Genomic DNA, 15299 nt, shown 5'->3' on the forward strand with positions numbered 1-15299 from the left:
GTAAATAAATAATTCAAAAGAAGTCCAAACTGAAAAGGAAAAGACAGACAGACAGCTGTGGCTCTGGGCGCGGACATGCCCCAGCACCACAGCCAGGCAAGGGCCGAGGGAGAATCTGGCTCCTGACTGGTGCTGGTCAGACGGGGTCGTCAGGGGTCCTTAACGCTGATTCTCAAACAGGCTTCTAAGTCTTGTTTAGCACAATCACCGCACCTCGTGGTCTTTTCCTTGAATATCTGACTTAATTTTTAAAAATCTTTCAGTGTCAATTAAACACCTTCTGAAATTTCCACAGTGTGGAACTTTTATCAGAAATTTTACATATCCCGTGTTGGCTGTATCAAATTACTATTTTTTCTCATCATGGATGTAAAATGAATTTCCTCAATACTTCAAAAATCGTCATAACAGTAGGTGTTAGACAGTAATATAATGCATATTTTTCTCTAAAAAATCACTTCGTTAGAGAAGTTTGCGCTGAAGGCTGGCAGCAAAGCCGACCCCTCCCCCGGGGCTCACCTCCATCTGAAACGCGGGCTCCGTTCAGTGCATTTTCTCCGCCTTGTTACAGTTCTTTGTTCTCACGTTTCCTCGCCAATAGGTACTCAAATGTTTTATTTTAACAAATATCGTTTTCAGGAAGAGAATTGTTAAGCCCGAAGAAAAAGCCATTTTGACAGGAAAAAAATGTTGCCTCTGATCTGTAACCTTTCCCATCAAGCAAACGACTCTGAATGTATGTTTGAATAATTCTCATAAAGAGGTACTTCAGAGGTACAGCTGTGTTGTTGATTTCACTATTTGGGAATTCAGTTGTTCTGGATGTTTCTTTCGAGTTCCTCAGCTCTGGAGGACCCTTAACTTATTACCAGGGAAATTCACTGGTGGAAAAAACAGCTTCTCTTTATAAAGTGAAAATTTTCAGAAATCGTAAGGATATTCACACGAACATGGAGTTCCACCATTTCAGGTAGAGGCCAAAACTTTAGGCATGGTAGGAAAATGCAAAGAGCATAGTTCAATTAACGTTAAATAACATATAGAAAAGGGATTCAGTCTAATCCAAGTTTCTCTGTCATTTATAACCAGGTCTTCCAAAACCCCAATTCAGAAGTTGGTCCAAGAAGCTGTCATCAGAATGCATGAGCTGAGTAAACTCCCAGAAACGACCACTGATTTGCTCACTCCTGCAAAGCTTTCCATCATTAAAATCAAAGAGTAGATCGTATTCTATGCTTTGAGAAGGAACTCCTCAAACACTTGATGTGGCCATGGCCGGTTGAACAAGATTTCCACTCCTTCCCCGGAAACGCTGTCCTTACAACTGGCCTTGGTTTAAAGAGGGGTGCATGGCGGTGCGGGCAGAATCTCAAGCCGCATTTGTGGATGTCGCTCGTCTCTTCTATAACCCGAGGTCTGTAGCTTACTTCAAACGCATACCTCAAGCTGAGTTACATATGAAGATTCTTTGGATATCGTAATATTAAGAGTTCCTGCATGTAGGCTCGGCTTACAATGTCTTCGACTGCTTTGTACTCACGCCAGGAATAAACTCTTGGCTGGGGTGCACGGTAACAGAGGGAGATGAGATTAAAACCCCGAAGCTCTTTCCAATTAATCGAGAATGGGCCAGCTACAGAAATCCTCCCTCGGAAAAAAGTCCTTTGTTTTTAAGCTCTCCTCCCGCCCCCAGCAATGTCAGTCTTCAAATCTTTAGGAAGAAGAACAAGAGAAAATCCCTGCAGAATAAATATAAATCAGCTGTGCCCGGATGGAGACCTGCGGACCCGGCCCCTCAGCAGCAAGAAAGACGGAGGGAAGACCCTCCTGGGCATCCCTGGTGCAAGTGACCCGGGGTCTAGACCAGCAGGGCTGGGGGTATAATCTCCAGGAACGCCTGCTGTCAGGCAGGGCAGGGCTGGGAGTGGATTTAGCTCAAAGAGCAGCTGTTTGGTCCTGAATAATGTCTCAGGGCGACACGCTGCTGCTTCCCCAGAAGAGGGAAAGCCCTTCCAGCCCCTGCTCACCCCCCCACCGGACTTGGTAAGGGGAAGAGCAGACCCAGGGCCCCTTGAGACCAAGCAGTGGAAGGAGACAGTTCTGCCCCTCTTCTTTGGGAACTGTCTCCTCCAGACGCCTCCCTGCGTTCTCCGGATGGTGAGTCGCCCCTCTCTGGGAGCCCGCGGCTTCCGCAGGGAACTCCCAGGTCCTCGACGGGTGTGTCCGGCTGTGGGCGCCGGGCCTGGCGAAGGTTCGGTAAGCGCTGCTCGTGGAGATGGTTGTTAACGAGAAATGACGGGTGGGTTTCTAGGGAGGGAAGGTGAAGCAGCCACGAGGACGAGCGTCACGGGGCCTGGCCGCTGCCACTCACTAAAGGGACGGCTTTGATCCCGTTCTCAGGGTCCTCGCCGTGCGGGAATGATCCCATCACCAGGAAGCAGGAGCCAACAGGGGCCAAAGGGGCTGATTTCTGCCCCGAAGCTCCCTGCCCACTAAGGCTTGAGCTCCACTGAGAGTCACGAGTCCGAGTCCGGGGTCGGAAGGACAGACAAGGCAGGTCCTCCCCTCGTTGTGAAAATCTGTGCGATTACCTGTCAGCCCCCAAGCAAGCGGTCCAGGAAGTGCGCTGACTTGGTGGAAGCTGAGTAAAGCAGGTGGTGGGCTCCAGGGTCACCGAGGAGTCACTGCAGAGGGTGGGGAGTGGCGCTCCTTGTCCTTCAGGCACCTCGCTGGGGCCTGGACAACACGGCCCCGTGGTCATGGAGCTCAGAGCTGGGAGCTACACATATTCCAACTCATTATTTCTTTTTTTTTTTTTTTTTTTTTTTTTTTATGCGTTACGCGGGCCTCTCACTGTTGTGGCCTCTCCCGTTGCGGAGGACAGGCTCCGGACGCGCAGGCTCAGCGGCCATGGCTCACGGGCCCAGCCGCTCCGCGGCATGTGGGATCTTCCCAGACCGGGGCACGAACCCGTGTCCCCTGCATCGGCAGGCGGACTCTCAACCACTGCGCCACCAGGGAAGCCCGTCATTATTTCTTATAAATAAGGAATTCAAGGCCCATGAAGTCACATTATGGTATCTGGCAGAAAATGTGGGCAATGGAGACAAAAGCATAGATTTAAATCCCAGCCCCGTCACTTACATGCACAGGGGCCTCGGGTCAGGCTCTCACCTGTAAATAGAAGGTAAGACCACGTCTACCTCGGGGGCGTGATGTTGACACACGACAGCCCCGTGAGTGTGAGCCCGGCCACCGTCGGCCCTGACATGGGCTCCCAGCCTGCTCTCCCCGCTCGTCCCACACATCCCCTGGCAGATGCTGACCCTGACACCGGTCTTCCCCAAACCCTCCTACAGTCTCTTTCCTGCCATCCCTCCCCTGCAGGGAAGGGGCCGTCCTGACCCCACCTCCCCTTCCGCTGCTTCCTAGACATCCAGCACCTTCCCTCTGGCAAAATCCTCGGGAAAGGATGTCAGATAACTTATAACCTCGGGGAGAATTTAAATCAGTGTGTTACCCCTTCCATGGGCTTTGCAACTTTAACTTTCTGAATCTGTGAAACATCACACTCACACACGACATGCGTCAACACAGACGCACAGCCCAGTGACTTATCACCCTAGGTCCAGGGAAACAGCGTCCCGGCAGGGGGAGGAGCCCCCAGGCCCCGCCCTCTCTCCCATCACAGAGTTCTCCCGCTTCCACACCTCACCGCCGCCCTGAGAATCTGAAGCTGAAGCTGAATTTTGTCTGGGTTTTGAATTCTAAATGGGCTGCGGTGTTCCGGGCTCCGGCCCCCTCACGCAGACACACTCGCTGGAGCCGCGTTTCTCTGCAGCAGCTCCTCTGTGTTCTCGCCGTTCCTGTCCTACCCGTGGGCCAGGCAAGCACGTGATCTCTCCCTCAGACACCAGTGGACGCTCGTTGGCTTCCAGGATCTGGTCACATCACTACCAGTATGCCATGCACACTCACTCACACGCTTCCCGCTCCAAAGCGGGCCCGTCTTCAGGGGCAAGCGGATGGCACGTCGGGGGCCCCCCGGGGTTCACCGCTGCTGCCCCTCCCCTGGGTGTCAGGGAGTCTCCCTGGGAGGCTGGTTTGCATTTCCCTGCTACCAATGAGCACAAGCGCCTTTTCCTATGTGCACTGGTCCCTAGGATTTCCTCACTTGTAAAATGCTGCCTGTTCAAGACTTTTGTCTTTTTCTGCTAGATGGCCTCGTTATCCCGTTCTTCTTACTGATCCACAGGAATGTGGTGCTTTGCGTTAATGGCTGAAAAACACATGACTGTGAAATTAAAGAATCCTTCCCTTTGAAGGTCTTTCTGGGAGGAGTGGGCGGGGGGACGTGGATGCTGGGGCCCGCTCTGTTCCACTGAAATCAGCTGTGAGTGGACGTCCCCCGCCCTCCCCCGGGGCTGTTGCAACGTGTGTCTGCACCAGTTCATAATAAACACACACATGCATTCTAAGTGACTGTTATTGTTTATCGCTAAGTTTTAATATCTTTTTCTGATTTTCAAATTTCTATAGGATGTGCTTGTATGGTCAGCTCCGTGCAAACTCCAGGGCCAAAGACCACTGCTGACTGCTGATGTTAATCATTTGTAATAAACTAGATGGAAATCATTCCCGCTCTACAGAGAGTAGACAAAGCTATCAGCCCCAGCAGGTGTCAGCCAGGGTCCCAGGGAAGGGAGGAGGATGCCCCTGGGGGTTTGCAGAGGGAAACTGACCAGCTGACATGCACGTTATTAACCACAGTCTCTCCGAGGTGATACTCATTGCCACGCTCTTGCACGAGATTGGTGAGGGTGTGTCAATATCTGGGAAGAAGTTATGTTACATTGTGTTACAAAAGTCTATCATAAATACCGTGTGTGCCATGCACTCAGTCCTCCCAACACTCTCCCTTTAAATACCAAGATTCTCTCAACAACCCCCTGCAAGCCACAGTTTCCACACATGTTCCGAGCACAGGCACCTGCTCTCCCCCACCCATATCGCTGCAGAATAAAAGCATGAATACAGCTGGGGATTCACAGAATTTTCCCATAACTCTGGCCCAGCTGCAAAAGCAAGCCACGGGGGGTGAAAAGGGAGGCACTCCTACAGGGAGCCCAGTCTCGGTCTGGGAGGGAGCCTGCCCTGCCCACACCACAAGTGTCCTCAGAGACATGCCCTCCCCGCCCCTGCTGGCATTTTCCATGCAATAAACACCAGATTCTAAGCAAAGGGGAAGATACTCTTTCTTCCATAACCCATCACTTGAAACAAAAAAATCCACATGGGCGGTGAAAAAGGTGGAGCATTTCTATACAGCAAAATACTGCTGCTACCTGGTTGGAAAAAATAATGTGAGTGAACTGTACAGTGGTTTGATTCTAGAAACGAAGTGTTACAGGGAAGTTATAAGAAATCCAGCCAACTTTGCTCATGGTTTTCTAAGAAAGTTCTTTCAGACACTACTTAATTTCTCAAAACGTGTCACTAAAATCACGGAAATAGGTATCTCCTCTGCTGTCTCCTTCGTAAAATAAGGCTCAAAATGCTGTTACTTGGTTGAAATAAGCATTTGCAAGTAACTTTCAGAGTGAGGGACACACACAGAGGCCAGCTCATTATGCTAATTTTTTTCTCTTTCATTTACTCCATGAGTTTGTAAAAGAATTATTAGGTGCAAATGTAAGCGCACTAAAAATATATTTACAGCAATGTTTAGATCTTGGAGGACAAAAGAGTTTTAAAAATAAGTATATTTTAATGCCACATTATGCACACCCCCTGGCTTTTAAGTGATGACCAGTCACTTGAAATTAGGTTTGGTGTCACTGCTAATGAGGTACGTACATCACCGTTCTGAGGCAGTTAGGAGTTCTGACCTGTGCCTTGGCTCCTGGTATAAACGTCTGAATCGTGAACAGAATTTCTAATTGTAAGATGCCTGTTCTTGAAACAGAAAAGGGGTCTAAAAGTAAACTGTCAATACACGTCTCAATATTTTGCATGAAAACTCAGGAAGGTGTTTCGTATTGTTACGTCACAGTATGTTCTTCCCTAGTAACTTAATCTAGTCATGGTGACACAAAGGTCATGAAATTTCTTCATAAATGGTCTGATGGGTCTCCCTCACCAATTAATCAAAACTCAAGCTGCAGACCATTTTCAAATAAAAATGATCTGAATCTTTTATAACATTTTTGGTAAAATATTAATGGAAAACAGACCATTTTATAGATTCTTCTCCTGCCAATATTATTACCTTCAGTACATGAGGTCCTCTTATGAGTAATAAAATAACACAAATAAACCATCTGGAAAGGGATCTGTGACGAATGAGCCACTTTTTCTTTGCAAATATATACATACAAACGCAGAAATGTTTGCTTTTCTCGGCCAATGAAAGCATTTGGTCATTTCCGCTGATGACCACGGTCCCTGTGGTTATTTCTAAACACTAAGAGCCCCGAATTGCCATAACCTACTGTGGTTCAGACCCAGATCCTCCATTCCTAAGCTCTCTTAAAAACAAAGTTTTCGGGCTTCCCTGGTGGAGCAGTGGCTGGGAGTCCGCCTGCCGATGCAGGGGACACAGGTTCGTGCCCCGGTCCGGGAGGATCTCACATGCCGTGGAGCGGCTGGGCCCGTGAGCCATGGCCACTGAGCCTGCACGTCCGGAGCCTGTGCCCCGCAACGGGAGAGGCCACAGCAGTGAGAGGCCCGCGTACCGCAAAAAAAAAAAAAAAAAAAAAAAAAAAAGTTTTCATAATACTTTGGGCTTTGTCCAGTGACTCAAATCCATTCCCAACATTCCTCATAATTCCACCTAAACTGAATTTCTTTTCAGTTATGAGCAAACATTTGTAAGATGATCAGAAAGCAGCCAATAATGTCAGTAGCAGTTTCACCTCGTAAATTCAGTTGGACCTACCGGGACACCTGGGCGTCTTGTGGGCCACGGCGGTGCCGCTGATGGGTCTCCCGTTGGGTGTGACGCACCAGCAGTACCCCGTGTAGCTGTGGCACTGGACCTGCAGGAGGGACGGCATGGGACGGGGCAGTCAGTGCGAGTGGCGCCCGCCCTCCGTGAGGCCCCCTCCACCACCTGCAGCCCAGCCTCAATTCCAACGCAGGTCCAGGAGGCCTGGTGCTTCCTGAGCCCTTGCGTTTGAACACCCGGCAAACAACCTGTGATGCTCTGGAACCTGGGATCTTAGGGACAAAAGGGACCAGAGGTGTTATATAGTGAAGGCCGGTGGGCGCCAGCCCGTAACTGTTCAGTATCTAATCCTTCATCTTTGCGATGGGGCCCGAGCCCACATCTTAACAAGAGGGAAACCCAGGCACCAAGGAGTCAGGACAGACAGAAGACTGCGGTCCGGCTGCCAGCGGGATGTCCCTTCACTGCCCCAGCTCCCCACCACCGCCAGCCAGCCAGCGTGGACACCACCCATGGCTCCAGCTTCTCTCTGTCTCTCTCTCTCCTTCCTGAGTCTTTCAAAGGTCAAATGATTGTTGTAAAAATACACAGAGCTCACATCATTATTGGATGGCTCACAGCAGATCCTGTCTTGTGTGTGGTTTTTTTTTTCCTACCAAAAGCGATGTCAGTTAGCGTAGTATTTCAGGAATTTGTTTCCCTTAATAAGAAATCATAGTATTGGCAAAACAATATTGACACACTCCAGATAGAGCACTGGGTGATTAGACGCCACCACTGGCTAACGAGGTGACCCCAGAAACCAGATGTGACCTTGGCGTGTTCTCCTCCGCAACTAACAGCGAATCGGAGTTGGAGGCTCAGCCGTGAGCCGGCCTAGAGGAAGCCGTGCGGTCCGTCTCCCAGCAGTGAGGGGGGACGGCACGGCCGTGACAGGAGCACGTGCGCCGGGGAAGGACTCGCCCTGTTTGTGACAGTGACCCCCTCGGGAGGAACCACTCTGAGATAGGAAGGAAGACCCCCGCCCCGTGAGAGGCCCGCCGCCCCGCCCCGGGTTGCACACCTGGCTGTAGGTGCCGTCGTCGCTGCACTCGGGGACGAACACCTGCTGCAGCTCCTTCCGGGCTTGTTCCTGGGTGTACTTCCTCTCGGCCACGCACCTGGACACGTCTGCGGGGAGGCACAGGGCGAGGGCGGCAGTCAGGCCGCGGGATGCACTGCAGAGGCACCGCCCGCGCGAGGGGCTGGGGCCAGAGGGGCCCGGCGCGGAGGATGGCTGCCCGGCGGGCGCCCGGCCAGCAAGCAGGATCCCCGTGGGGAGGCCGGGCCTCGGCGGGAAGGGACGCTCTTCTCCCAGAAGCCGCGGCTCTGAAAGGCCACTCGGCTTGCCCGTGGCGAAATGTGGACTCTGCTTCCCAGACAATGCGAGACGGACAGTAGCCCGCCGGTCACAGACAGACTCTCGGATCCTAGGAGGTCCGTCGGAGCACAGGGGCCAGGCCACGCGCCAAGTGGGGACCGGGTCTAGGAGCCCAAAGGCACTGCCCTGGAGGGAGGGGGGCAGGCGGGCACCCTGGGGTTACGTGCCTTCCTGCCCTCGGCTGCGGCCCAGGGGACCCGGTCTGTGGTCCCATCTGTGGGACCCATCTGTGGTCCACCCTTGTCCACCCGGCAGCCTCTTTCCTCTGCATCTGAGTTTCTTAGGATGTGAGAGTGATACCAGGCTCCTGCGCTTCTCACCTCAAGTGGAAAGTCCAACAGTAAATCAGATCAAAGGGTCAAATATCTCTATCAGTCCTCGCACTGAGCACACGTCTCCACACGTTCACGTGAAAATACCACAACAAGATGATTTGATACAAAGCACAATACTGTTCCCTAGGAAGATATCCCCGGGACACCGTAAACTAGTAGAAAAGGGAAAGACTGAAACAGTCAGGCCCGTCTAACCCAGCTCTGGATGGCAGGAATGAGGAAACAGACACCAAGACCCACCGTGGAGGCCTGCGACGGCGGGAAGGCAGGCCTGGGAGCCGCCAGCCTGCTCCATCTGAAGCGGTACCAGAGCCTGTTCACTCCTGCCGCTTGTCTCAGGACCCAGGAGGAGTTACACAGGTGGGCCAACCCCCGATAGGGGCCCCTCTTCTCGCGACCACAGGCCGTGCAGAATCTGCGTCCACCGTGGGGAAGCACGTGCCCAGGGCTGCCACCACTAGCCTCACGCCCTCAGGCAGCACCCCAGGCACACGTCTTAGTTCTTTAGACCGTCATCTGATGTAGCTCCTTGGAATTTTAGAAGTTGAAAAGAATGGCTTTCCCCATTTTTCTTAAGTGTTTCCAGATTTAAATTACAAGTTGTCTAGATCTGGAAGGCCCTCTGGACACTGAGATACTGCTTCAAACGTGTCCACCGCCCAGCATTTTTAGATGGTGACTTTCTGACTGCTTGGTAGTAAAACCTCTTGGCTACAACGAAATGCCATTTGGGCACGAGCTCCAGGGCTCGGGGCTGCCTGTCCTGCAGTGTCCGTGTCTGAATACTGACTCTGCTGCCGGAAGCCCTCATCTTGGACTCTGTGGAAGCCCCGTGGCAGCCGCCTCCAGCAAGATGGGCCTGCGCATCAGGCGGAACGCGTCCAGGCAGGCTCAGGCCTCACGTCTTGATCTGCATTTTTGCCAGCACTCGGCAACATGTGGTTTTAACGTAGCCTGTGTTTTAGCTGAGGAGAAATCACTGCTCTGCTGGACTTCTGTCCTCATTTTTTTAGCATAACCTGTGGTTTGACTGTATCTAAAAGGAAAAGTGACATGAGTTCTCAGCTTGCGAGGTCTCCACGAGGGTACAGACGGGGTTACAAATTACTTCTAACGTTTGAACTATTGTGGAACACGCCAAAAACGCAGACATTTCCCAAACCACCTACGGGCCCCGTTCCGGGCTCCAGTCTTCTGGAAAAGACTCCGCATTTGCCACTGGCGGGAGAGCTCTCAAACCTCTCACACGGACGGCACGTTCAATTCCGGGTTTACGTCTGGCACGTGGCTGACGACTCAGCCACAGGAAACCAGGAAGACTTTGCGGCAGGAACTGCAGGGCCCGTGTCGAGCATCCCTGAGAGCAAGTCTGTAGCCGCCTACTAGGCAGGAGCGCTCTTTGCCTCACACCAACTGCCTGTTACTCCCTGATCCCGGAAAGCGTTAGTCAGGGGCAGGGCCTTCGCTCCTGAGAAAGGGCCGAAGAGCGTCCGCCACATCCATCCTACGGAAATACGGAAACACGCTAGGGAGTTCGCCCCAAATTAGTAACATCTCCCTAGTGTTCTTTCTACTTTGTTTTTTATTTTATTGTGGTTAGGGCACTTAACACGAGGCTGACCCTTTCAGAAAGTTTCTGCGTGTACAGCGCACTGTCGTTAACGCCCCCTTGAGCTGTGTCCCCCGGCCGAGGTCCAGGACGGCTCATCCTGTGCGGCTGGAACGCTCCCCCCTGTGCCCTTAACATCGCTGTAAACCATATGTGGTTAACAGACACACTCTGGAGGCTGAATTAAATGCCCTTCTTTATAGAAATCAAAACATTAAGCACAGCCTCAGAATTACATTATTCTCAGTTTTTCCAATTTGTCCATCACTTTTAAGTGGAACAGAAAGGTTCAACAGTCTTGGAGCTGAATTTACAGGTGATACATTTCTTCCCTAATTATATTTTCTCTCTTTACGCTTCCTGTGGTGAGATTAAAAATTAAGCAGGGGGCTTCCCTGGTGGCGCAGCGGTTGAGAGTCCGCCTGCCGATGCAGGACACACGGGTTCGTGCCCCGGTCCGGGAAGATCCCACACGCCGCGGAGCGGCTGGGCCCGTGAGCCGTGGCCGCTGAGCCTGCGCGTCCGGAGCCTGTGCTCCGCGACGGGAGAGGCCACGGCGGTAAAGATTTTACTCTGGACACTTTACTTTTAACTGTTTGAGAATGAAATCCTCAAAACGTGGGCACGACAATTTGCCCTTACTCTGGGGCCACTACACACAACATAAAAGTGCACAATTCAGTGGTGTTCAGTGCATCCGGAATGTTGTGTAACCACCACTTCTATCTGGCTCCAGGACATTCTCATCTCCACAGGGAAGCCGATCGCCCTCCCCCCCCACCCCACCCCGGCGACAGCACTCTGCTCTCCGTCCCTATGCATTTGCCTATTTTGGACATTTCATATAAATGGAATCAAAGTGTGTGACAGTGTGTTTTCAATGTCCATCCACGGCGTTACCTGTGCCGGCATTTCATTCCTTCTTAGGGCTGAAGGATGTCCATCGTACGGACACACCGCAGCGTGTGTATCTGCTCTAGTACTGATGGACATTTGGGCTGTTTCCACCTTTTGGTGATTATGAGTTATGCTGTTCCGGGCACTCACGTACAAACTTTTGTTTGAACCTCTGTTTTCAAGTCTTATGGATATATATACCTGGAGGGGAATTTCTCGGTCCTACGATAATTCCGTGTTCAATTTATAGAGAAAACACCAAACTGTTTTTCACTGTGTATGACCCATTTTACATTCCTGCCCCAAAATGGGCAAGCATTCCAATGTATCCACATTTCCACCAATAATTATTTTCTGTGTTTTTCATTTTTAATTGTGATAGCCATCCTAGTGGGTATGAAGTGGTATCACATAACTTTTCGGTTCATAGTAATTTTTAAAGTATGATCAATTTTTACCTCATAGGAAAATCCAGCTTAACTGAAAATTATAATATTTTAATTAAATCAAAGCATGAAGCTACTTCTAATCAAGGACTTCAATCATTTTACTAGACCAAAGAAAAACTTTTGCTTTGATACAAATTTGATCATACTTTTTAGAAAGTTTTTGTTATCTGAAAGAGCAGAGACTTTACAAATGATTTCTTCCCTGTGTTTAGTAATAATGAGTTTTGTAAGCAACTTATTTACCTAGTTGTTAATTGTTTTCTCTCAACTGCAAAGTGAAAGAGATTCCTTTTCCAGGGGATCACAAAACGTGTCTATGCGTCAAGATACGTTAGTCACGGAAACTATCGAGATGCACTGCTTGCTCTAAACTGGAAATAAACGGCCATGTTTTATAGTGGTTGTTTCTAATGATGGTTTTCATTTAAACAGGAAGCAAGTCATTTCCTACTTTGCTAACATCACTCACAACAGGTTTAAGCAATTATTGGAAGAGACAGATTTGCTGTACATTTTATGCAGAAGAATTTTGGAGAAGAAGAGTTAAAAGGCCCCGAGGAGGCCCAGCCAGAACAAGGTCATGGAGCACTGATGTTTACAGGCGGTCCTGACCCTGACCGCCCCTGAGCCCGGGAGCTCTTCTTGTGGGGTCCTCTGTCCATCACACACAGGATGACATGGAAACATTACCCAGAAGAAAGTGGATCGCGTGTCCTTTAACTCTTCCTGCGTGAGTCCTCACCCCAGAGACAGAGCCGCTCAGCAAGCTCCTTACTGAGGCAGAAATCCTTGCGGATATGGAATTATTTCAGAGTCCCATTATGAAATGTACAATGAAAGGCTACACTGGGTATTTTTCGGGTCAACAGACCTACTGACCCTGGACCTAGCAGGGCGACTACATGGTGATGGTTTTGAGCACGGTGGTATCGACTCTCTGGGGACACAGTTCTCACTGCTGGGTCCCCGTGGCCAGCACGGGGGCTGCTCGGACAAGGCTGGGGTCAGAACAAACAAAGCTGACGAGGAAGCCAGCTCTCCCTTAGTAGTGGCTGCAGAAACGATAGCCCGAGGGTGACAGGCCTTTAGTTTTATTGGCGTCGAATGAAGGCAGACCCTGTGTTTCAAAAGTTGGAATATTGTACCCACCCGTAATTTTGAAGGGCCGCCTCCCAGGAAAACGAGGAGTTCTGTGCTGCAATGTTCTTTGGCATAAATGATACAGAAGGCTGTGCTCTGATAAAGGACCGGCAGGACTCCAAGGAAGGCTCCCCGCCCACCCACCTGCAGCCGCCCACCTCAGGCAGAGCCACGGCAAGTGTCCAAGCCGTCCCTTGACCAGAGGGAGCATCTCAGAGCCGAGGAGAAAGAAACTGAGTTTTCATCGTAAGTATTATCATTGTAAACGCATCAAGACAGAAACAAATTAGAAGAGGAAAAGCCAGGGTACATAATTGGGGTGGCCAAGTCCTAAAGGAAAAAGAGTAAGATAAAGTAGAAATGACTGCAAGAGTATATAAAAGTATTCCAACGTTTTTTACACCATTTATCCGGGGACAACTGATCAGAAGCAGCTCTGTGACGACTAATCGCCAGTGTCATCAGCGCATCACCCCCGGGCCCCGTGCAACGATCCCAGGGTCCTTTCATGTGAAGTCTGGCTGCAAACCTTCACAGGGCAGACTGACTGAGGCCACGTTGTGCTTGCCGCAGCTCCTCTGATGAACTAACCTTGGAGGATACAGGGTTGCTAAAGCGAACAGAGAAAAGATTTTTTTCACAAACATTTCAAAAAGTTCTGTTGTGTTCCTGACCCTGGCTTGAACGCGAGAGCAATGGCCCTACCTCTCTCTGTGTCTGCTTCAGTCTATAATGAGGGCGCTTCTAACATCAGACCTGTTAGAACAGCGTGAAGGAGTTAAGGTCAACAAGACTGGGGTAGGGTTTCTGCAAGGGACAAGCGCCAGCAAGATTAAAACGTCCTGGAGCCACACATGTAAAGGGCACTTCCGAGCCTGCCTGTGGGCGAAAGGAGGCTGATGAGAAACAGCAGGAAGCAGGGACACAGACCCCCGAGAGGACCGGGCAGGAGACACGGGCGCGCGCACACGTGTACATAGGTACATGCACGAGACACACATACACACCCATACACGCGGGTGCGTGTCCACACACACACATGCACGTGTACCTATGCACACGTGCCACACGCCCTGCGTAGACTCCTCTCACGGAAATACCTGTTTCATTGAAGAAAATGATGGCAGGTTAACTGATTTCCAGCAACCAAGCTGCACCCTGGCCCTCGGCGCCGCTGTGGGTTAACAAAGCCTCCAGGTGACGCTACGTGGGAGCGTCCAGGTGCTCTGCCTCCTTCAAAGGCAGTGTCATCGTAAGCCTGAGGAAGACGGCCAGTGATGAAGCTTCCAGCCCACCTCCTGGCTCTCCAAGTCTGAGGAAAGGCTTCGGGAGGAGCGCACGTTTACGATCAGAAGACTCTTCGGAGGGAAGGAATTCCTCGTGTTCCTCTGACCCGACCGCCCTGTTTCAGAGGCAGGTGGAGCCCTCCTGGCCTGGTCCCTTAGCGCTGGTTCCATGGTCCCCCGACCCCTGGGAGCTTGCGAGGTGCAGAGGCCAAGACCTCGCCCTCCCGACCCCATCTCTGCCCCACGTGGAGATCCACAGCCCGCTGCCTGGCCACACCAGTAACATCAGAGGTACTGCAGCTGGGCTGCGGGCACCACCGCTGTTAGGTTTTACATCGTGTGTTTTAATAAAATTGAAGTACACAGAGCACTTCAGAGAGCGCGGTACTGTACCGACTGGAGGTGACAGGCACCCTCCGGCCTCGCAGAAATTCTGCTTGAAAACCTCGGTGCTTTCAGGGGCGACAGCCCTGCTGACCACGTGTGTGGTTTGCGCCTTCCTCGGAATTTCCAGAAATGCGGGGCTGGGAGCCTGAGCTCTCTCCCTGCAGGACTCAGCGGAGCGCACACCGAGCCCCGGTCAGCAGGATGCCCCCTGCAGGTGGCCTGGGTCACACACAGGGAAGAGGACGGTCACGCGGTCCTGAGGGCCAGGCCTGCCCAGAGAGCACTAAGGTAACGCCTGGTCACAGCAGCCCAGCAGGGAGAGAGGGCCCGTAAGGCGCGCTGAGGCTTCTAGGCCAGTGGTCACTATGTGTCCAGAGTGAAAGCCCAGGGTATTCGCAGGGAGAGAACAAGGGCTCTGGAAACTCGCCATAACCGTGATATTAATAATAACCCCCGTCGAGGGGCAGGGGTCTGTCTCCTCGACATTGTGGACCCCTGTGCACTCGTATGCCGGCCACGCTGTGACCCACAGAGACCCCAACGCTGCCAGGGGGTCGCTCTGCAATGACGAGCAGGACGGTGACCATAAGACTCGGGCTGCGAATGAGAAAGGGGACGACGGGTATCAGGAAGCACTTTGTAACCATGTTTCTTTTCTTATTCACTGGTCACTAAAAAGCCAGGTCTCGGAAATCTCCAGGAAGTTGTTTCTGTCAGATATCCTTTATAATTCTGTTTCCAGAAATCTTAAAATAGTTCCAAGAACCACTGGTATCTAGACTTTTCTTCTTCTTTTCCGTCTTCTCCCTTTTTTTCTTTTTTTTTTTTTT

The 15299-nt window shown here is 51.2% G+C and overlaps 1 protein-coding gene across 2 annotated transcripts in view; it reads right to left on the reverse strand.

The window, feature by feature from the left end:
• SMOC2 (SPARC related modular calcium binding 2) overlaps positions 1–15299 on the reverse strand; it is a 153597-nt gene that overhangs the window by 88997 nt on the left and 49301 nt on the right. For both annotated transcript variants that reach the window (XM_065888721.1, XM_065888720.1), the window contains exons 3-4: positions 8010–8116; positions 6938–7037 (exon numbers count right to left, since the gene is read on the reverse strand). In XM_065888721.1, the coding sequence (XP_065744793.1) occupies positions 6938–7037; positions 8010–8116 (207 nt within the window). The remainder of the gene's footprint in view (positions 1–6937; positions 7038–8009; positions 8117–15299) is intronic.

This window comes from Phocoena phocoena, chromosome 12 (assembly GCF_963924675.1).
Source record: "Phocoena phocoena chromosome 12, mPhoPho1.1, whole genome shotgun sequence".
Lineage (NCBI taxonomy): Eukaryota > Metazoa > Chordata > Mammalia > Artiodactyla > Phocoenidae > Phocoena > Phocoena phocoena.